The sequence below is a fragment of the Neomonachus schauinslandi genome, chromosome 11 (genome assembly GCF_002201575.2).
Source record: "Neomonachus schauinslandi chromosome 11, ASM220157v2, whole genome shotgun sequence".
NCBI classification, from domain to species: domain Eukaryota; kingdom Metazoa; phylum Chordata; class Mammalia; order Carnivora; family Phocidae; genus Neomonachus; species Neomonachus schauinslandi.
In genome coordinates, this window is record NC_058413.1 from 54,726,004 (window position 1) to 54,748,954 (window position 22,951).

The following is a 22,951-nucleotide window of genomic DNA, read 5'->3' on the forward strand; positions in this document are numbered from 1 at the left end:
GATGCGGGACTCGATCCCGGGACTCCAGGATCATGACCTGAGCCGAAGGCAGTCGCTTAACCAACTGAGCCACCCAGGCGCCCCTTAAGTAGAATATTCTTAACCCAGCCTGAGAGTACATGTGCTCAGATGACTTCTGATATCCACAACTATGTTGAGAATAATTGCAGGGATTCACAGCCCTTTTTTTGCGCCCTGGTTCTTTTTGACAGTCTGGTGTTGTCTATGGCTCTCTACTCAGGATGATGTTTTAAATACATACATTATTGCCTGTTACAACCAGGAGGACTGGGGAGGTAGGTTCAAAGACAGTTGCTCAGAAGGTACCTTGGCTGTTGCTTACTTTCCTCTGGGCAGGAGGATTTCCTCACTAATCTGGCAGCCTTGGCTCTGCCCTATTGTAATTACTGACACTGTTATTCACTAATATTCATTGTGAGTGGGCAGCAGGTTTCTCCTTTCAGACAGCAGTTATAGGGAAACACACCTACACGAGCATGAAGAGAAGTAAATTCCCTGCTTCTGTGGGCAGAAACTAGGTGAATTGTTAGAACTTCAGCTGGTTTGCTTGGGAGAGAAGTGATTTGGGTACAAAATGCTTGTTAAAGAAGAATGGCAACTGTTTCGTTGTCTTGCAGCCAGATCCCTCCTACAGTCTATCAAGCCAACCTTAGATCTGTTCGAAAACCACAGTAAGGAATTCGAAATTTTTTGTAGTGGGTCTTGTCTCCTGTGAGGGAGCTTTGGCCCTTGGCGGGGGAGATTTCCCTCTGACAAACAAACCCTGTGACAATGGGAAACCATTGGTGAGTATTGAATAGTATTCAGGACCTTAGTTCCCCGTATTTGGTTTATAATGCTGTAGAAGGTGACCCACTGGAGGATGAGAAACTGTTAGGAGAGGCAATCTACCATGAGCCCTGAGTACCCCTGTGCGTTCTTGCTTCGTATGAATGTAAGACCCTGACCCCTTCCTGGGCATATCTCAGTGTTCTGTTGACAACAATCTTGAGAGATGAAATAATGTCTCTTCCCAAGGAGCAGGTTTCCCTACTGTGCATTATAAAAATGTTGAATCCCTCAAGCTCAGGGTTCTTTCCCTATGACACATTCCCCCTGCATGTATGTGTAGGTATCCGTCTAGGCCTACCCCAAGTCACTTTTTTTGGGGGGGCATGGAGAACTGGCACAAACATCATGCTCATGTTGCTTCTTGTAAGCATAAAGTTATCTCTGATCTGGGAGTGTCCTGTCACTTGCCAGTTGCAAGTAGGATAAAATTCCAGACCTTTCATAGATTACTCTGACAGTTTGGGTAACGAGGATAGGATCCTGACAGACATGGCTTTCTAAAAGAGAAAGGACATGGGTCCGGTGAGGGAATATGAGAAAATAACTTGGGGTCTAGTAGGAAATGCTGCTGAGCAAGCGGGTAAGGGTCCCTCATTGTCCCACCTGTTAATGAATATTTCAAGGCTAAATAGCAAGAGGTAGGATTGAAACACATTGCCCAAATGGTACTTAGGTTGTTACTCACTCTTCTCTGGACAGGAGGAGGAAAGGATGTTTTGATAACAAGGCAGCATGCTTGTGGCCCCAGCTGAAGGCCCTATGGCTGTGACTGATGAGTCGAGCGTTCCCCAAAGGCGAAATAGATGGTGTCAGCAAAAAAGATACAGAGCTTTGAATGGACCAAATATATTCGGAGTTTGTTGAGTCCAAGGAGGTAGCCATTTGAAATGAAAGTAAATACATGACCTTGTTTACTGGCACAAGGTCAGTCTCCCTCTGTAAACCCCTAATCCTTCTCTCACTCTTTTTTAAGGAAAGACGTTCTTTATGCTGGGGATTTTTGAGGAGGAGAGGGACTCTCTTTTTATAGCTTTTTTGAATATAAGCATCTAGGTCACTATCCTACTTGGTCCCATGGAGACAGGAAGCCCTGGGCACAGGGATGGTCAGAAGTACCAAGGAGCGTGGAGCAGATCCATGGTGGTAATGCAAGGCAGGCAAAAAAACAAACCCAGCTCCTGAGCCCTAGTTGCTTGTTGGAGCCAAGAGATACACAAGGAAGAGGAGGCACTGACCCTGGAGCAGGAGTCTAAGGAGAAGAGGCCTTCCCACTGACCCAGCTGCTCCCTGCAGGCTAGCCTCTCCCACTCCCTTCATATCTTCACACTCTTTGCTGGGATGGAGTATAATCTTTTGGTGGATGTGCCTTCCAATCTTAGATTGCCTGGTTTGAGTTCCCATAGTTAGAGACAGGGGGCGGTGGGGAGAAGGGCCTGAATTCATGTGGCAACGTTTGGGCAAAGTCTGTAGTGGGAAAGGAAAATGAGCGACAGCAGGGGAGCCTTTGAACTGATTCAGTTACTACTGTTTTATGGCTTTCACAGTAATGCGTTACTGGTAGCAATTATCCACTCAATCGAACTGTGAAAGTTTTTAAGTCTCCCATTCAGGGACTACTGCATATAGAGAAGTGATTCCTGGCTTCTCTTGAGTAGTATAACAAACTATAGAATCCTAAGAGGAGAGAAAGGAAAATGAACAGCTTTAGTTGAAAACTTGGTGACTGCTGGAGTACTCAGGCCATTTCCCAGTATAGCAGTGCTACATGTCCTTTGCAGGCACCAAGTACACCCTTTTAAAAAGTTGGACAGCCAGAGGCACCTGGGTGGCTGAGTGTCCAACTCTCGGTTTCCACTCAGGTCATGATCTCGGGGTCATGAGATCGAGCCCTGCGTCAGTCTCTGTACTGGTTGTGGAGCCTGCTTAAGATTCTCTCTCCCTCTCAAAAAAACAAAAAAATTGGACAGCCGGGAGGCTATTACTGAGCTATTGCTGAAACAATATCCGACCCATGGAAGCCTGGTAAGTGACCTAACACCCCCATTTTGGGTTATGTGAAATTAGAGGTGAAACTAACAAAAAGTGCAGCAGCCTTCCCTAGTCAAATGGAAATGATGTGTTCTGGGGATGCAGCCAGCTGTCCATCTTAGTTTTACATGAAGTGATAAGTCACTCCTTTGGAAGAACTGTATTCCCCACTCAGCTGCCTGGAGCAAAGCCACTGGCTCAATAGGACCCTTAATTCACAGAGACTTCCCTAATCAAATGCCTGGGCCTGGTTCACTGATGGTCCAGCTAAGTTAAGAGCTGTTGGTGTCAAGTGATGATTCTGGAAACTGACTACAGTAAAGGCTGATCAGCACAATGGGCTGAATTGAAAACTGTTACCCGTGTCGTAGACAATCCCTCGGGACCAGACATGTTAAATTTTTACTAACTCAGGCTATTGCCAATGGCCTAGTCTTCTGGTCTGTCACTTGGAAGACACAGACTGTCAGATTAAAGACACCCTTGGGGGCCACAAACTAAAAATTGCAGCTATTAAACTGGGTCACATGTAAATGTCCATCATGGGGGTTCATTCTCTGATGAGACCAACTGGGAATCAAGTTGCTGATGGAGCCTGTAACCACTCAGATTGCCACCATCGTTGCCTGGATTCATCCTCATACCAGTCATGGCCTTACATGCATCATCGTAGCCTGGGCACAGAGTAAAAGATTGATGGTTCTGATGCAGAGGCTACCGCTACAGGCCAAGCTTGTGACTCCTGTTAAAAGTCTTTGTCTAGCACAGGCCTGGCCTCCACCCAGTCCTGACTGACTCTATCAGACCTTTGGTTCCCTCTTGGGGTTATCAGTAGTGCCTCAACACTGTTGCCACTTTTTCAGGTTACAGTTTACAGTGTTGCTGTTCTAGTCAATCAGCCAACTCCAACCACACTGTTTTGATTTTGAAACTAATCTGTCTCATGTTACTGTTTTTCTTGACCACATACAGTCTGACAGTGGTGAATCTATTACAAAAACCACTCAACAGAAGGCTGATAGTCAAGGTCTTTGATGGGCCTTCCACTCCACAAGCATCGACTATCATAGTATGTTGGGACTGACTACTCAAAAAATGTACTCAAAAGATTTCTACTTACCTCATCCTGGTCAGTACACCTTCGTAAGGCAGTTTGGCCACTGAATATGGCTGTTCCCAGAAAGCAGTCACTTTTTACTGCCATACTAGAAATCTCCAGGAAAGAAGAACCAATAGTTTGTGTATATATAAAGAGATGTATTATAAGAAAATGGCTCTCATGATTATGGAGGCCTAAAGGTCCCGTAATCTGCTGTCTGCAAGCTGGAGACCCAGGAGAGCCAGTGGTGTAGCTCCAGTCTGAATCAGAAGGCCCAAGAACCAAGAGAACTGATGGTATAAGTTCCAGTCCAGAAGCAGGAAAGGACTCGTCCTAGCTTGAAGACAGGCAGATAGAATGAATTCTCCCTTACCCCAACTTTTGTTCTATTCAGGTCTCCAACAGATTGGACAGCAAAAACATTTTGCTTTACTGAGTCTCCTGAGCCAAATAGTAATCTCATCAAGGAACACCCTCAGACGTACTCAAAATGTTTAACCAAGTATCTGGGGACCTCGTGTCCCGGTCAAATTGACATTTAAAATTAGCTGCTTGTGGTGCAATGATCAGAAAGAGAGACTGGAGAGTGTTGTGTAGATTTATTCTGGAAATTCAGTATTCTGCCCTGACCATTGCTAGGCATGATGTTATCTTTGCCCTAACAGCATCCGCAGGCCAGCCTTGTTGCTACAACTTCCAGGTGGCAGCCTAGCCAAAAGGAGGCTAGGATATTCTCATTCAATTCTGGTTCAGGCACCTGGATCCTCTTGTTGGTTGACATGGTCCTTGGAGCCTTCCTCTCAAAGGAAAATGGCCTAGTACAAGTCTCCCAAACTATTGCAGACTCCTTAAACTTGACTGACTGGTTTGACATCCCCTGCTAGATGGCTGTCACCATAATTTAGTCATTAACCTACTGAGAAGTCTATCAGAAACATCAGGGGCACTTTCAGCTCCCATACCTTTCCTGCAAAACACGTCACAACCTGTAGGTGTCTCCCTAACCCCCATTCTAGTAGCTATTGCTCTCTTTTCCTATGGGGTGGACAAATGCCACCTGGCTGGTAGTGTGTACCTGTGGGACAGTTTGGGCCAATTGCCATCAGGCTGTCTTTCCAAAAATAAGGACTGTTTTCAATTATTCTAAGTTAATGGGAACTCTGAAGCCTACCAGGTGCCCAGGAGGCCTCATTAGTGACAGTCAACTGCTGTTCCCTGAATGATGTAGGTCCTACTTGGGAGGCCCCAACAGTTTAAACAGGTATCACATATGCCCTCAGGACTGTACCTTATATGTGGAAGCCAGACATTAACTTGCCCCCCTTCCTGAAAACATGGTGCCTTGCACCATAGGGAGGATCATAAGCAACCTTTAAGTGTTTAAGGAAGCACCATCATTAGATCTTGTATCCCTCAGATGACTGTGGAGATTGCTCCAAAATGAGGCTACCTTTGGTTACATGGAGGAGCTTTCTGGAGGGGTGGCTTATTCATGCACATTCTGCAAGAAGTTATCTGCAAGAAGTTTTGATTTTGAAACTAATCTGTCTCGTGTTACTGTTTTTCTTGACCACATACAGTCTGACAATGGTGAATCTTCTATTAGAGATTCATCTTATTTGAGATGTCATCTTATTTGAAATGTTGATATGAAATTCATCCCTGACTTTAGCTGAAGCCATCAGTGATACCACCTCAGCCCTGGAAGGCATTCAGATGAGTCTCAACTCACTGGCCAGTGTGGTTATGGGTGATAGAATGGCCCTCGACTTCTCTGTGGGCCAAGGTAGGTCTCCAATCACGAGTACATCCTGCTGTACCTGGATTAATCCCTCAGGCTGGGTATAGAGCCAATACAGAAATTAGAGAATGCCACCTGGCTTTCTAAGGCAGACCTTGATGTATGGTTGGGTTTTTTTGGATGCCATTTTTCTAGCTAGTTGAGTCGTGGCCCTCGGTTGATTCCTGACCAGTTTTGCAGGTTGGTCTCATCCTGTTGCTTGGAGTTCTGTTGATAGTATGCTAATTAAATGTTGTATGAAACCATTAGAATGGATTTGGTCCCTTTTCTCTCAGATTAATCAGTGGCCAATAGAAAATTCATCAGAAGTCATCTGTACAAGTTGCTGTGAAGGCTGGAAGAGGAGTAACTTTTAAAGCAGGAAAGCCTGGGAGGTTCTCATATAGGAAGTGAAACCTGTTTGATCTAGCCATGAGTGAGGATTAGTACCAAGTGTGTCCATTTTACAGATGAGGAACCTAAGGCACAGAAGGTTGCTAAGGTCACCGAGTTCGGGAGTGGGAAGTCAGAATTTAAATCTCTTTCCCTCCAGATATAGCGATTGCTACTCACTGTTTTGGGCATAAGACTGAGACCACCAGTCAAAAAAGAATTGAGAAAAATTTGGCATTAGCTTTAGATATTTTTCTTTTTTTTTTTTAAGATTTTATTTATTTATTTGAGAGAGAGAGCGAGCATGGGGGGGAGGGTCAGAGGGAGAAGCAGACTCCCTGCTGAGCAGGGAGCTCCATGTGGGACTGGATCCTGGGACTCCAGGATCACCTTAAGATATTTTTCTAAAACTGACTAGGTGATTGATCTACAGAGTTGGTGATTGTGAGTTTGGAGAAGTCTGGGTGAAGAACCCTAGGATTTTGTATGAGCCAATCTTTGAAAACTAAGATATTTTTTTAAAATTTTAAATAAAACTGAAATATTTAATAAGATTTAAAGAAGAATAAAATGAACCACCTTAAGATAAATTACCAATACAATTGAAGTCCCTTGGGTATCCTTAATCATGTCCTACTCTCTGCACTCCCTGAAGTAACTACTACCCTGAATTTAGTATTTATTATTCCTATGAATTTTCTTCCTGTCTGTCCATTAATATATGTTACTGTTTTATATGTTTTAAAACTATATATGGTATTTGTAGTAGTAGTCCCAAGACTACCCCTAGGTTCATAGACCTGCTAGAAGGACTCACAGGACTCAGCATTATAGTTGCACTCACAGCTAAGATTTATTACAGCAATGTAGTAAGGACACATTGGCTCAGAAGAAAAAAACACAGCGGAGTCTGAAAGAATCCATGTGTAGTATTTCTTATGCTTCTCCCTCTCATTGAGGGGTTGCATTAAGCACAATTTCCCCCCAGCAAGGAAAATGCAGCATGTGTACCATGTTTCTGCCTAAGGAATCCATTAGAGACTCAGCACTCACAGTTTTATTGAGGGCTGGTATGTGGGCACCCTCTGCCTAGCCTGTACCAAAATTCCAGACTCCCAGAAGAAAAGCAGGTGTTCAGAATAAACCATATTGTGTTCAGTCTGTGCACAGTCTACATTTATTAATTGAACTCTAGTGTAGAAAAAGCTGTCCTCTCTCCTCCATTTATTTATTCTATTATATCAATATGAACTCATGGGTTTTTATTCAGTGGCTTGTAATACTATTATTTTCGCACTCGATATATAATCATGCAGACCCATTTAAAATTATACATATAATTTTTATTTTTTTTAAGGACGGGTGTCCATTGCTCTGGATCTCCCGTTCTTTTTGCGGAGTCCTCTCTTGCCGGCCGGAACCTTTTTTTGGCTCTCAGGCTGTCCGGGGAAATTTTAGGCGGTGATACCTATCTACTGACAGGCGACCCAATAGGTAAGAGCGTGGGACTAGGGGACTGAGGGGAGGGAGAGAGGGGGAGGAAGTGAAAGGGTGCGGGGCGGAGCCAGGGAGCTGCGCGGCCGGGGGGAACCGCGGTAGGCCCAGGGCCTGAACCAAACTAAGGGCTGCCCTGGAGCGGGTGGTGGTCCGAGAGGAAGAGGCAGGTCCCGTGCCGCTTCTGGGACGCTGCTAGAGGCGAAAGACCGAAAGGACGGCCGCGGCTCGGCAACGAGGGGCGGGGCCTCGGTTGCGTCCGTCCCACGGGGCGGGGCTGAGTCTGGGGAGCGGCCAACCGCTAGTCCAACAGCCGGCTGGCTGCGGCCTCCGCGCGTCCGCGCCCCCGCTTCCCGGCCTGCTAGTCTGGGAGTCCGGGGACTGCCGGTCTCCCCGTCTCCCCGTGGGTTTTGTCGCCCTGTAGTTTTCGTGGCTTGCTTCCGAGTCCTCTGCAGTCTCTCTCTCCCCCACTCCTGCCTCCGTCTCCCCAGCCTGGCTCATTCTCCCGCGCTTCGGTGTCCGAGACCTGAGGGCTGCCCGGCGCCGAGCTCTGCCCCGAGAGAGATGGAGGAGCCGGGGTCCCGCGCAGGTGAGCGGGGCTGCGACACTGCAGAGATCCCCCCAAAGTGGGGCACTGTGAGTGTGGGGACAGGTTCGGCGGCACCGTCTGGACTTAGGAAATCCAGTCTGGGGGAGAATATTGAGTCAGAGCCACGATCTCAGGCGTGGATCTCAGACGTGGCCGGAGAGTATTCTTGGCTGGTCTATTTTTGTTTTCCTTCGAGTGAAGCCAAACCTAAACCTTAGAGTTACCATTTTAGAGATGAAAGGGAACTGAGCCTGGGGCAACCCTTCTTTCTAGAGAGGGGTATGGGGGTCGTAGAGAGTCCCCAGCTGGAACTTAGAGGACCTGGATCTTGGTCCAGGTTTGCTACTGACCTATTGAGAGGCCTTATATAAGCTACTCCCCTCTGTAGTCCTGAGTTTTCCCATGTGTACAGTGAGAGGGGTTTGGAGTACTGGATCTCCAAAGGCCTGACAAAGGATGGGTGCTGTTTAAATATTAGTTGTTACGAGTAAATAAGTGAGTTAGGGAGGCCTCCTTCTGGGGTTCACTGGAAGCTGCCTGGTGCACTGAATTAACTGGAATCTTTGGAATTACATTGTTCATTACAGTGCTGAGAAATAGGTGGCATTATCCCCTTTACAATCGAGGAAACAGAGGTACAGAGAGAAGGCAGACTCCAAAGTCCAGGCCACAGTATACTCTCTCCCAGTAAGAGAGCAGGGGGACTTGATTGAAAGGTGATCATATGGAGCAGCAATTAATAACTTGAGTTCTTGGCTAAAATGAACAACTCCAAAGCAGAACTCTTTGATTCTTCAGAAGATACTGATTCTTCTCTATCCTTAGTTCCCAGTATATGGTTTGTGTGAAATAGTTTGGGTTTCAGTGCCAGAGTCATCATCTATGTTATGTAACCACTGTCATCAACGTGATCAGCATAATCATAATTAATAAAATTAATAAATAATAAAAAGTAATGATAGTGACTCCAGTTGTTATAGTGAGAGCAAAGCCTAAGTGAAATTTGAAGACATCAAAATTTATAATACTTATATAGTGCTTTAAAGTTTATAAAGCACTTTTGAGTGGTTCTTCATATTGGTCATCTTAGGTAGGTATTATCCACATTTTACAAGCAAGGAGTCCAAGACCTACAGAGATTAAGTGACTAGCCCAAGGTCACACAGAAGTGTAGCTGGGACTCGAATGAAGTCCCGTTTGACAAGCTGTGCTTCTACTTTGGTGCTCTCCCTGCTTCCTCTCCCTTTCCTTTTTCCTAGTCCCACCTCCCCACTCCATGCCTATCCTGTGCTCTATTCTTATCACCCAGAGAATTCCTGTTTTCATGTTAACTAATAATGTTAACTAATAATCAATCATATGTTGACTGATGATTAATAGTGTTGGTAGTAACTCATAATTAAAGTGTGGGTTCATAAGAATTTAAAATATGATCTTTCCCAGAGGCATAGAGGGATTTAAATGCTTTTAAGAAGAGAGTTGTTCACTGTTATCATCATCATCACCCACAGATTTCAAGGAATAAAAACTACAGTTGACCCTTGAACAACACAGGTTTGAACTACACGGTTTCACTTATATAAGCATTTCTTTCAGTAAATGTAGTACAATACTATAAATGCATTTTCTCTGACTTGTGATTTTCTTAACATTTTTTCTCTAACATTATGATAAGAATACAGTATATCATACATATAACATGCAAAATATGTGTTAATTGACTTTATATTATTGGTAAGGTTTCCAGTCAACAGTAGGCTATCCATTGTTAGGTTTTTGGGCACTCAAAAGTTATACATGAATTTATGACTGCCGGTGGGGGCGGGTGGTTAGTGCCCCTAATCCCTGTGTTGTTGAAGGGTCAACTGTAGAATGTGTAGTGATTGAAAGTCTAAAAATAACTGCCATATATTGAGCTCATACTATGTAATGGGCTCTATAACAGCCACTTTAACTTTTTAACTTAATTCTCTCAGCAACTCTACTGAATTTTATACATGAAGATCCTGAAGCATTAGGAAAGTTAAATAACTGGCCCAAGGTCATGTAGTCCCTAGTGTGGTCCAAATCCTGTGTTCTTAACCATTAGACCAGCTTGGCTCCAGGACAGATGTTTACTTAGAAAAAGCCACATCCTCCCTGGCAGGAGAGCCTGAATTGAGGAGAGAGAGGTGTGCTCTAGTACTGCGTGAAGAAGACATTTCACACTTGTTTTTCAATTCTGCTACTGAGTGCCCAGAATTGGAGTGAGGAGAGGCTTTTCTTCTGGACTCTGGAGACCACTCCCCCAGTCCCCTCATGATAATGAGCCATGGTTCTTCTTTCTTTTAAGTCAGGAACAAGTGACCAAATGAATCATTCATATGCTCTTGGATAAGTTTGTCGCAATTGAAACTAGGCAGCTCTAGCCAAAAGCAGTGCAACTTTTTCTTTCAGTTTATTACCCACAGGCTACCTGGGAGATTGGTCTAAAATGCATACTTGATCATGCCATTCCTCTGCCAAAAACTCTTGAGTGGCCCCCTCTCTGTGTGATAAACACCTTAATAAGGTATCAAAGCCTCCCAGGACCTGGACTCTGCTGATCCCTCAGCCCCACCTTTGCATTCTACTATAGTCCTACCACACAACCAATAGTCCCCACAGTTCACTCTGTTTTCTGTCCTTTGTAGGCTTTTCACATCCACTCCCTCTGCCCTTTTCACCTCCCAGCCGGCTGACCATCCTTTAGGATCCAGCTCACCCACTCATTCAGTCATTCAGCAGGTTTTCATCAAGTGCCTATCAATCACCAGGCATGGTTCTGGGTATAAAGATGTAGCGGTGAATAGAACAGACCTATCCCTGCCCTTCATGGAGCTTCTGTTCTGTAATATGTATTAAACAAGTATGATCTGGATGATAAGTGGCATGGAGAAGAGAGCAGAGAGAGGGGATAGGGAGGAGCAGGGGAGTTGTCCGTGAAGGCCTTCTCAATTAGATGACATTTGAACAGAGCTGAAGGAGTTGAGGGAGTGAGCTCTCGGTTATCTGAAAGGAGAATGTACCAGAAAGGCACGGAGTGTAGGATATGAGACAGGAGCTCACTTGGCTGCCCTGATCTGGACAGCTGCTCTTTTTCTGTTTTCCTCCACACTCTCATGGTTACCTCTAATGTGGCACTTACTGCATGGTATTGTAATTGTCCATGTATGTCTGTTTCCCTCACTTGGATGCGGGTTTCTTGAAGGCAGGGACTTCTGATTCCTTTCTGTCACCTCAGCACCTACGTTATGGCCTGACTTGGGAGTGGGCACCCAGAAATATTTATTAAATAAATGAATAAGGCTTTCTGAGCCTCGTTTTTATAGCCTGACAATTTTTACAAGTGATTTATAAAAGAAGGGTTGGATGACAGATGGTGAGAGGGAAAAAAAAAAAAGAATTCTAAGCCTGGTTCTGTCTGGCTTAATTCCCTTTTTGGGACTCTGAGAAGTAGAATACCTGATTTTCTTTGAGAAGCATACCTGGAGACTTATATTTTCAGCATTTATAGCAGGCTAGCTAACCCGTACCATGGTGGATAAAATATAACAAAGTCCTTTATAGCTGAAATTGCAAGGAAGTAAGAGAAATTCCCAGGGGCCTAGAAACCAAGAGTAAACTGAAAACCAGAGTAGTTAGCCCCTTAACCTGACCTCAGCTCCCTGGGTGTTTGCTCATCTCACTTACGTAGAAGTTTGGGCTTTAATAGACCTGGTGTTGCAGTGAATGCAACTGTGGGCCCGCATGCGTTAGACTCTCATTGGAACTGAGATCCCTGCATGAAGCTAAGTCCCTTGAAAGTCCACACCCTTTGATGGGGTGAACTAGGCAAAAAGAATTCTCACTACTGACCTGGAGAGATGACAAAGAAGATTGCCTCATATCATAGGCTCTAGTAGAGGGAAGAAGTTTCCCCAGAGAATTCTTAACCACAGGCATTTCCTCATATGGATTTGGATTTATATTTACATTACACGAACGGCCTAAGAACTCCAAAGATAGTGACATTAGAAACCATCCAGGCTGGCGATACCCCTGGATGCTTGCAGAAGCACATGCAGAATCTTTCTGGAGAGAGATCCTTTTTTTTTTTTTTTAAGATATTATTTATTTATTTATTTATTTGACAGAGAGAGGGAACACAAGCAGGGGGAGTGGAAGAGGGAGAAGCAGGCTTCCTGTAGAACAGGGAGCCCGATGTGGGGCTCGATCCCAGCACCCTGGGATCATGACCTGAGCCAAAGGCAGACGCTTAACAACTGAGCCACCCAGGCGCCCCTGGAGAGACACACTTGACACAGGCTCAGGCTATGTAGGATTTCCATAGAGTCTAGAGGATAGATTTGTTCAGTGAGCATGCGTATTGCTTGCTTTGTGCTTTTGAGACCATGATATTACTTTTGTATAAAAAAATTAACATTTGAGTAAATCTTTGCCTCCCTGTGTGTGATCTCCAGAAATGGGATGATAGAGCAGAACTTGTGCTCAGGGCAGCATTCGGATATGGACACACATTTAGCTGCCTCCTGTCCTTGCAGAGGTCATGGAAGAAGTGACATCGTGCTCCTTCAACAGCCCTCTGTTCCAGCAGGAAGACAAGAGAGGGGTCACCTACCGGATCCCAGCCCTGCTGTACATCCCCCCCACCCACACCTTCCTGGCCTTTGCAGAGAAGCGCTCCACGAGCAGGGATGAGGATGCTCTCCACCTGGTGCTGAGGCGAGGGTTGAGGACTGGGCACTCGGTACAGGTGACTCCTCTTCCCAGATCTGGCTCCGAGCCTCACTCTCTCTCCACATTGCTTAGACTACTTCAGGGTCTGTGCCGTTTCCTGTCCGTGCTGGAAAAGCCCTGTGCGGAAGGAAGGAAAAAAAAAGAAACCAATCAAGGCAATGGCTCTCACTTACTGGGTACTGACTGTGTGCCAGGCACACATTGGACCCCCAACAGCTACTCTGTGACACAGGAACGGTTGTCAGTCACATTTTACAGATGAGGAAACTGAGGCTCAGAGATGTTGCCCCTTGTTCAAGGTCACACAGCTGTAAGGAAGCACAGAAGCAGGCTTTAAACTCCATCTCTGATTCCAGAAGCCTCTGTGGTTCATTCAGATTCAACTAACACGCCGTGTGCTTTTCATTCACATTCTCTTTTGTTCTTATAAGTCAGCCAGGGAGGTAAGCACTGTTCGTTCAGTTTTCTGGTGAGGAATCCTGGTCCTCCAGGAGGTAGGTAGCTTGTTCAAGACCACAACTAGCAGATGGTGGGGGTGAGGATAACCACAATCCTCCTTCCTGCGTGTTTTATGTGAGGTGCATAGTAGCCCATTTGTACAGGAGGAAAGAGGATGAGTGATTTGCCTCAGGCACACGCCTCCCAAGCAGCAGAGCTGGGGTTGGAGGCCTCACCTCTAAGTGGCACATCTTCACTGCGTTTTTAGAGGACAGTGTTTGCTGCCTCTGGGACTGTGAGGATAGGGTTATTTCAGATTCCATTTGTCTTTTCTCCTGCAGAGCCGGCTCAAGTGAGGATCAAATGGTTGAGATCATTTGATCAAATGAGGATCAAATTGAGTCTTTTGTAAACAAACAAACAAACATAGATGTCTTTATAATAGGCACTCTAATCCCCCTAACCTGCCCTGGTTTTCTACCCACAGAAATATCACCACTTCTTACCAGACCATGCCTGTCCCATAACCTCAGTGCCCAGCTGTCACAAGCATTCACAGATGCATCCATTTTGACTCATTCTCCCTTCTCTGTATTTTATCACTTTCATTCTCTGACTTACCTGATTGTAGAATCTCGAAGGTAGAAGAATCATCAGCCTAACTTCTTTCCCAGTGCAGAGATCTTCTGTATTCCCTTGGTAGCTACTAAGAGCTTAGGGGTTAAGAACATGGCTTTGGAGTCAGGCTTTGGGGACCATTTATTGGCAGTGTGACCTTGGATTTGACTCTTGTCTGTTTCATCATCTGTAAAATGTAATTAATAATAGCAGTTACATAGTAGGAACTCAACATTAGTCATCTCCCCATAAAAGGTCTGCTTACACAACTCCTTGAGTGAGGAACTTGATCCTGTGACAACTGTTAACTTTTGTTTTTGGAATGAGACAACCTATACTTTAGAATCACCCATTGGTCTTCTGGGACATTTAATCTATATATAATATAAAGTCGCTTTTCCAGAGAATGCTCTTGATGTACCTAAAAGCAGTGTTCATGCCCTCTGAGCCTTCTGATTTCGGGGCTCACCAGCTTCAGTTCTTTTAGTGGCTCGTGAGGCCACAGTCTTGATTTGCTTTCTGGTCCCTTGAAAGCTATGATTACTGCCTTTGGGATTTGATCTGGAATGTCCGTGTCCTTTTTCAAAGAGTGGTACTCTGAATTTCGGGCTCCAAGGATAGACTGACCAGCTCAGCAATGAGGTGGCTATACCATTTTGTATCTCTTTAACTCAGTCTAATGTAAAGTAGCATCTGCGTTTTGTGGCAGCTGCGTAATGCAGGGTGACTAATATTAAGTAGACTGTCAGCCAAAACCTCTGAATCCTTTTCACATTTACTGCTTTTATAAAAAAATTTAAATTATAGTAAAATATACCTAACATAAAATTTTCCATCTTAACCATTTTCCGTGTACATTGCAGTATTGTTAACTAGAGGCACATTGTTGCGCACCAGATCTCTAGAACTTTTCCATCATGCATGGCCGCTACTTTATACCCTTCGAACAACTCCTCCGTTCCCCCTCCCCCAGCCCCTAGCCACCACCTTTCTTCTTTGTTTTTATGAATTTCTAGATACTTTATTTATTTAGTTATTTTATTTTAAGGTTTTGTTTTTTGTTTTTTTTTTGACACAGAGAGACACAGCGAGAGAGGGAACACAAGCAGGGGGAGAGGGAGAAGAGAAGCAGGCTTCCCGCGGAGTAGGCAGCCCGATGCAGGACTCAAACCCAGGACCCTGGGATCATGACCTGAGCCGAAGGCAGACGCTTAACCGACTGAGCCACCCAGGCACCCTGAGTTTCTAGATACTTTAAATACCCCATATAAGTGGAATCATCCAGTATTTGCCTTTTAGTGATTGGCTTATTTCACTTGCATAATGCCCTCAAAGTTCGTTTGTGTGGTAGCGTAGGACAGGATTTCCTTTTTTAAGGCTGAATAATATTCCATTGTGTGTGTATATACCACATTTTGTTTATCCATCCGTTGATAGACACTTGTGTTCTCCTACTGCTGCTATGAATATGGGTATGCAAATATCTCCTCAGGACCTTGCTTTTAATTCTTTTGGGTATATATCTAGAGGTGGAATTATTGCGTCATATGGTAATTCTATTTTTAATTTTTTGAGGACCCTCCATACTGTTTGCCACAATGACTTTAATATCTTATATTCCCACCAAGAGTGTACAGGGTGCCAATTTCTCCATACCCTTGCCAACACTTATTATTTATTTTTGATAGTAATCATCCTAGTGGATGTGCAGTGATATCTTGTTGTGGTTTTGATTTCCATTTCCCTAATTATTAGTGATAGTGAGTGATATTTTCATTATGCTTGTTGGCCATTATGTTTGCTGTTCCTTAGTTTTTTTTTTTTTAAGATTTTATTTATTTGAGAGACAGCAAGCATGGTGGGGGCAGGGCAGAGGGAGAGGGAGAAGCAGACTCTCCATTGAGCAGGGAGCCCGACACGGGGCTCGATCCCAGGACCCCGGGGATCATGACCCGAGCCCAAGGCAGACACTTAACTGGTTGAACCACCCAGGCGCCCCTGTTTGCTGTTCTTTAATCATGCTTCTCATCCAGATTTTCAAACCCAAGACTTGATCTATCTCTGTCAAGCCTCAGCTTGTTTATGTCCCATTGCTCCAGCTGGTTGAGATCATTTAGATTCTAATGCTTTCATGTTTCAGTTACTGTTTCTTTCAGCTTTGTGTTAACTTTATCTTAGACATATCTGGCCCAGATCATTTTCTCCTCTTAGCCAGTAAGAATGGTTGCACTTCTGACTTCACACTGACTAGACTGAACAATAACTAAGTTGAATTTGGCACATATGTTTGAAGTGTTTACAGTGCACCAGGCACTCTGGTACAGAATGGGCTGCCCCAGAGGTACTGAGTTCCCTGTCCCTTGACCAGTCAAGGAGAGACTGAATGGCCTTGATTCAAAAGGCTTAGAGGGAAATCTTCTATAGGATGGGAGTTAGTTCTAGGTCCTTATGACTCTGAGATTCTCTGATGTGAGCTTTGCTTAATAATATGTTTTGCCCATTTATTCAGGAATTAAATGTTTTGTTTCACATAGTTAATACATTCATGTGGCATACATGGTATAAAATGCTATAGAAAGGTATATATCCCATTCTTAGTGCCCTACTTCCTATAGGTTGTCACCATTGTTTCTTATGTACCCTTCTAGTGCTTCTTCTTACAGAAACAAAGAAATACAAGTATATATTCTTAATACTCCCCTTTAAAACTTTTTAACATGAAGTGATAAAACACATATATAGAAAGCATAAAACATAACGTAAATGTCCAATGCACAAAACATGAATGTCACCCCTGTGAATTGACAAATCCAACACTTGTGGACTCATCACTTAGCTCAAGAAATAGAATATTACTAGCACCTCAGAAACTTCTCTTATCCCCCCTGTCTTAAAGGTAATTGCTATCCTGATTTATAGCTCTAGAGTTTAGTTTTGCCTGTTTTTTTGTGTGTGTGTTTTTTTTTTAAGTAGACTCTACACCCAACGGGGACTTGAACTCATGACCCCAAGATCAACATGCTCTACCGACTGAGCCAGCCAGGTGCCCCTAGTTTTGCCTGTTTTTCATCTTTATTCTTAATGTTTGTCTTCTTCTGTTAAGTGGAGGTTTATCTAAACAGTTGTGTACAGGCTGCTCTGAATATTCTTGTATGTGTTTTCACTACTGTGTGCGTGCATTTTTGTTGGGTTTCTATCTAGAAAGGGCATTACTGGGTCATAGGTTAGGTTTACGTTGCACTGCAGCAGATAATGCCATCCAGTTTTCTAGAGTGGTGGCCGTGAGAGCAAGTCTACGTCAGTTTCACCCTTAGTCTATGCATTTAGCTCTTTAAAGTTCCATCTTAAAGCATTGTTTTAATGTTTTATCTGTCATCTCTAGTCTCAGTGGAAAGCTTGGTTCAAATTACCTAGTGTGCTGTTACTGGATTTTTCTTCTTATTTCTTATGCAAAAAGTAGATACTACATACATTGCCTGTACTTTGCTTTGTTCATTTAACAATATATTATGGAGATCTTTCTATCTCAGTGTGTAGAGGCCTTCCTTTTTTCTTTTTCATCTCTTGCATTGTATGTTCATTTAACCAGTCCCCTACTGATGAATATTTGGGTTCACGATGTTTTGTTGTTCCAAGCAATACCACAGTGAGTAATCTTGTATATACTTAATTTGATGAGCAGAGATATTTTAGGATAAATTCCCAGAACTGGGCATGCTGGGAAAGGATAAATGTGTCTGGAATTTTTATACACCCTACATTAATGTTGAACCATTTTGCACTTCGGTCCATATAAGAGAGTGCCTGTTTCTTCAGATTTTTGTCAACAGAATAGTGTCAAAGTTTATGATGTTGCCAGTTTGTTAGATGAAAAGTACCACCTCAATTTTAATTTTAATTTGCTTTTCTCTTTTTATATGTGAGGTTGAACATGTTTTAATTGTTTTTCCCTCTTTCTTTGAGTCGCCTGATCTTGCTTTTTGCCCATTTCATTTCGGTTTCTGGAAATTTTCTTACCAATTTCTAATACAGTTTTTTAGAATATATTAAGGAGATTAGGTCTTTCTTTGTGATATGTCTGATTAGGCATTATCTCATTTTAGCCTTACACCAACTCCTGTGTGAGCAAGTTATTACTGCTTAGGACCGTGAGCATGTTATTACATTTTCCATTTAACTGATGAAGAAATTGAGGTAAAGTAAGTTTAAGTAACTTGTCCAAGGTCACACAGGAAGTGATGAGGGCTGCTTTGAACTAGGTAACTCTGACTCCATGCTTGAGTTTTTAATGACAGTGTTATGAATTGCCTCCCCAGGATAGTAGAGGAAGGGGAAAAAATCTTTGTTTTAAATTTCCCTTTATTTGCCTAAATTCCATATTTGTCCGCCTTGCTTTGCTTTTCTTCATTTTCTTTTTGTTTTTCCCCCCTCTTCCTTCCCTTTTTCTTTCTTTAAAAAAATACTTATTTTGCTCCTATCATGTGCTAGGCACTTGGAGATACAAAGTTAGAATAATTTGATTTCTATCCTCAAAAGACTCATAATCTAGGAAAGGAGCCAGTCACATAAAAAATTATGATTACTATATAATAAGTGCTGTAACTCTTCTGTATGTATAAAGAGGAAGCCACCAATTGGTTTTGGGAGGGGATGGTGGGAGAGGAAGTTTCATAGAAAGCTTTACAAAGGAGGTGACTTTTGAGTTTGGAGGGTGAATTGGGCATCTAGACAAAGTGAGGAAGAGTGTTCTAGACAGAGAGGACAGCATGTACAGTATCTAGCATTGCCTCTTCCCAGCTTTATAAATCATCCTGTAATATTTGAGAATTAGTGAATATTAGTGAATACTTTATGATTCCATAGATTTTAATACCATTTATTTATTTATTGCTGAAAAATACTAATGCTTTCAGTGAGCCTCATGTCTTCCTATTAGTCTCTCACTCCTGCTCTCTCTCCCTTCCCCTTGTCTAGTGGGGACCCCTGAAGCCGTTGCTGGAAGCCACATTACCTGGGCATCGGACCATGAACCCCTGTCCTGTGTGGGAGCAGAAGAGTGGCTGCGTATACCTATTCTTCATCTGTGTGCGGGGCCATGTCACCGAGCGTCAACAGGTCATGTCAGGCAGGAATGCGGCCCGCCTCTGCTTCATCTGCAGTCAGGACGCTGGCTGCTCATGGAGCGAGGTGAGGGACATGACTGAAGAGGTTATTGGTGCAGAGGTGAAGCGCTGGGCCACATTTGCTGTGGGCCCAGGTCATGGCATCCAGCTGCAGTCGGGGAGGCTGGTCATCCCTGCATATGCCTACTACATCCCCTACTGGTTCTTTTGCTTCCGGCTACCATGTAAAGCCAAGCCTCATTCCCTGATGATCTACAGTGATGACCTAGGGGCCACATGGCACCATGGCAGGCTCATTAAGCCCATGGCAACAGTGGAGTGTGAAGTGGCAGAGGTGACCGGGAGGGCTGGCGACGCTGTGCTGTATTGCAGCGCTCGGACACCAAATAGGTGCCGGGCCGAGGCTTTCAGCATTAACCATGGTGAATGCTTTCAGAGGCCAGCCCTGAGCCCTCAGCTCTGTGAGCCCCCGCATGGCTGCCAAGGCAGCGTGGTGAGTTTCCGGCCCGGGGAGATCCTTCAAGTGTACCAGGACCCTAATGGCAAAGATGCTCCTTCCGTTCAGCAGAACCCTCTGCTGGACAGCGCACTGAGGCTAGAGCAGGAAGCTGGAATGCTGTCTGAATCTTGGCTCTTGTACTCACACCCAACCAGTAAGAAGCGGAGGGTCAACTTAGGCATCTACCTCAACCAGACCCCCTTGGGTGCTGCCTGCTGGTCCCGACCCTGGATCTTGCACTGCGGACCCTGTGGCTACTCTGATTTGGCTGCTTTGGAAAAGGAAGGCTTGTTTGGGTGTTTGTTTGAGTGTGGGACCAAGCGAGAGTGTGAGCAGATTGCCTTCCGCCTGTTTACAGACCGAGAGATCCTGAGCCACATGAATGAGGACTGCAGCAGCCCTGGTAAGAGCTCTGAGCCAACTGAAAACTAAAAATTGGCTTAGGCCCCAATTTTCCTTAGAAAGGAAACCACAGAAGGCAACCACAGGATGATGAAGGCCAGGTTAATAGAGGTTATTGAAGTCTACAGAGAATCCAAAAACTTAATATTCTGCTCTCCACTTCTTTTCACTTCTCCAAAGAGCAAAAGGAAAATTGTGCTGTAGTTACTGCAGTGGGAAGAACTATGTGTTGGGAAACCATGATGTGGTCCTGGCTTGCTCTGGGACCTTGGACGTGTCCCCTGAACTCTCTGGGCCTCAGGTCGTCTCCATCTGTAAAATAAGAGGATTGGCTCTGTGATTTTTCTTCTTCCCATTCCTAGGAAAGGCAAAGTGCCTGCATGCTCCGTGATCGGCAAGTCCTGGCTGCATGGGTCTCTGATAGGACTCTGATCTCTAAGTGGAAGTCAGAGGACTCATCTTTTCCGGTGACTCACCACTCATCCAGGTGTGAGGCCACAAGCAGGTGTCCTGGCACAAAGGAAGATCTGGATGGTTTGTTCTGGATTTAATAACAAATACACCCTCACCCTTCTAATCATGCTCAGAACTCTGCAGGCTCTCTGTCCTAGAGGAATTGGGCAGAACAGTAGAATCATGAGGTCACCTACCTTCTCCAGCTTTGCAGCTCTGCTCAATCTTCCCTTCCTCCTCCAGAACCCTTATTTCCTAGGGAGAAAATAAGAAACTCAAAGCCAGTGGCCCCTAATAATGGTACTTATTGTTTCTGAGGGCATTACTCCTATGAAAGATGACCCTGAAGTTCAGGTACTAGGATGGTTCCTGATGAGAAAAGAACGTGGATTAGGACGTTAAAGTATTGGCTAGCACTTTCCATGGTCTCTGCCCTCAAAGAGCTCACAGTTTATGGGGCTAGAAGTGGGAGAAAATTCAAGATAATCAATGCAGCGGGTTTGTAGATGTTGGGCTTTAAGTTGGGGTTATGGTAGCTCCTGATGTCATTGTCTTAGTTGCATCTTCATTGTGCTTGGAGTCAGCTGTCCCAGGGCTTGGCCACACCACTGGGTTTTCCTCAGGTCTGTTTTTCTCAGAATATTGTTCTGGCTTAGCCACTCCTTTACTTATTAGAAAGGTCTCTGGACCCCAGACCTCTGAATCAGGCCTATTTTTTTGTACCTACTACAGTCACTATTTGTGAAGTAGGGGTGCCCCTTTGTTTGATAGGTTTGGGGCTGAAATTTGCCAGTGCTGGGTATCTCAGATGATGCTAGATTGGTTGCTCATATTTTAGAATCTTTCCCCTATAGCCTGTTAATGTAACAGAAATTTGATCATGAAAGACTTGGGTTTTCTCCCTATTTTAGGAGAAGAAATACCTTTGACTTGTATCAGATAACTAAATTTGGTGCTGAGTAATGGCCCGGAGAGTGAGTCTTAGTTGCAGAATATAGCCCAGGAGGCTGGAGGCTGCAGTTGCACCTGTCATATGGGGGAGAGCCCTCCAGGATGAAAGTAGGAGATTAACTTCACATACTTCTGCATATGGCTTAAGTCCATGGCTTAGAGTGACTTTTTAAAATTCCCTTAGCCTCTCTTCCATTTGTCAAAGTTATCCACCTAGTACACAGTTATGCTCACTCATTCACTCATTTATACATTTATCTAAATATTCTTGAGAGCCTGTGCATAATGTAAGGTGCTTTCTATTGCCATTCCCTGGTTGAAAAGCATCTGTGGCTCCATTTGCCTGCTAGAGGGGGTTTACATTTAGTCTGGCATGTAGGGCCTTCAGTTGTTGGGGGAGATAATGCATACTCATCTCTGCTGCTTTGTATGAAGCCCACTGTCAGAGAAGACCCCTGTCAAGTGGGCAGTGGAGGGGGCGGCAGAGTTGGTGGTACAGGGGGGAACCGGGGAAGGGCAGCCCTCTCCTGAGTACTAGAAGCTTCTTGTTCTGCACAGCTTTCCTGAGCACCATACCCCCAAAGAGATAGAAACAGCGGGGATGGCTTCCTTCTCCAACAAGGTCTAAGGGATGAAGAGAATGAAAATAGCAAGACTTCCTTGGGGCCATCCAAGAAGGGAGTCGGGGAGGGCCCTCAGTCGCATGCCAGTGCGAACCACAGATGTCCAGGACCAGCCCTCAAAAGATGTCTTATCCTTCTCCGAACTGCCGTTCCCTTTCTCCTTCCCTTTGCTTTATGTTTGCTTCTCCTTAGTGATTAGCAGTGAAACTCTTGATAGGCAGAGGGCCTGTGTGCATCGTTCAGGACTGGCAAGCAAAGAGGGTTTGGGGACAGAGGTAATCCCGAATGAGGATTAGGGAGAGGAACAGAGTGGGCAATGGCAGCTATGGAGAAAAAGAACAGCAGGGTAGGAGTCCCAGCACCTTTAGGAAGAGAGAGAAACACGGCCCAGGTAAGAGACCTAGGCTGGAGAGGCAGTGTAGGTGGTGGCCGCTGTGAAGAAGAAATGACAACAGGCTGGAGCTGTTTCCCGACATGTGTGGGAAGGGCCAGAGGCCCGCACAGGCCAGCAATTTAGGCTACAGATACGTTCCTACCCAGCCCTGTCACCTGAAGCTGGCTTAACTTGTTCATGTTCCGGGTGACCAACAGAGACACCTATAGGCACTCCTGACTTGTTTGTGCCAATTCTTCAAGGTCTTCAGGGCCCTGGGACTGATCCCATGACACTGGTATCCTAACTGAGCCCATTCCAGGCCCTCTCAGGTTGGTAGAATGAAAAAGATGGGGCAGGTGATGGCAGTTGCGAAGAAAAGAAAAGCAGACTGGAGACCTCTAATCTAGAGGCATGAAGAGAGGCCTCCAGAGGCTCTGGTCCCTTTGCCCCCACATGCAAGCCCCCCCCCCCCCCC

At 44.7% G+C, this 22,951-nt stretch overlaps 1 protein-coding gene across 1 annotated transcript; it reads left to right on the forward strand.

Annotated features, from left to right (window-relative positions):
- The first annotated feature begins 8,171 nt into the window (after positions 1 to 8,171).
- On the forward strand, positions 8,172 to 20,615 carry NEU3 (neuraminidase 3). Its single transcript, XM_021704714.1, has 3 exons — positions 8,172 to 8,235; positions 12,798 to 13,009; positions 19,024 to 20,615. The coding sequence occupies exons 1-3, from the start codon at positions 8,211 to 8,213 to the stop codon at positions 20,101 to 20,103; spliced, it is 1,317 nt and encodes a 438-aa protein (XP_021560389.1). The 5' UTR covers positions 8,172 to 8,210; the 3' UTR covers positions 20,104 to 20,615.
- Positions 20,616 to 22,951: the final 2,336 nt, after the last annotated feature.

Excerpts from the sequence above, each read along its gene's own strand:
- NEU3 (XM_021704714.1), top strand. The coding sequence starts at position 8,211 with ATGGAGGAGCCGGGGTCCCGCGCAG. Across the intron at positions 8,236-12,797 it reads GGAGCCGGGGTCCCGCGCAG|AGGTCATGGAAGAAGTGACA; the intron begins GTGAGCGGGGCT and ends CTGTCCTTGCAG. Across the intron at positions 13,010-19,023 it reads GGACTGGGCACTCGGTACAG|TGGGGACCCCTGAAGCCGTT; the intron begins GTGACTCCTCTT and ends CCCCTTGTCTAG.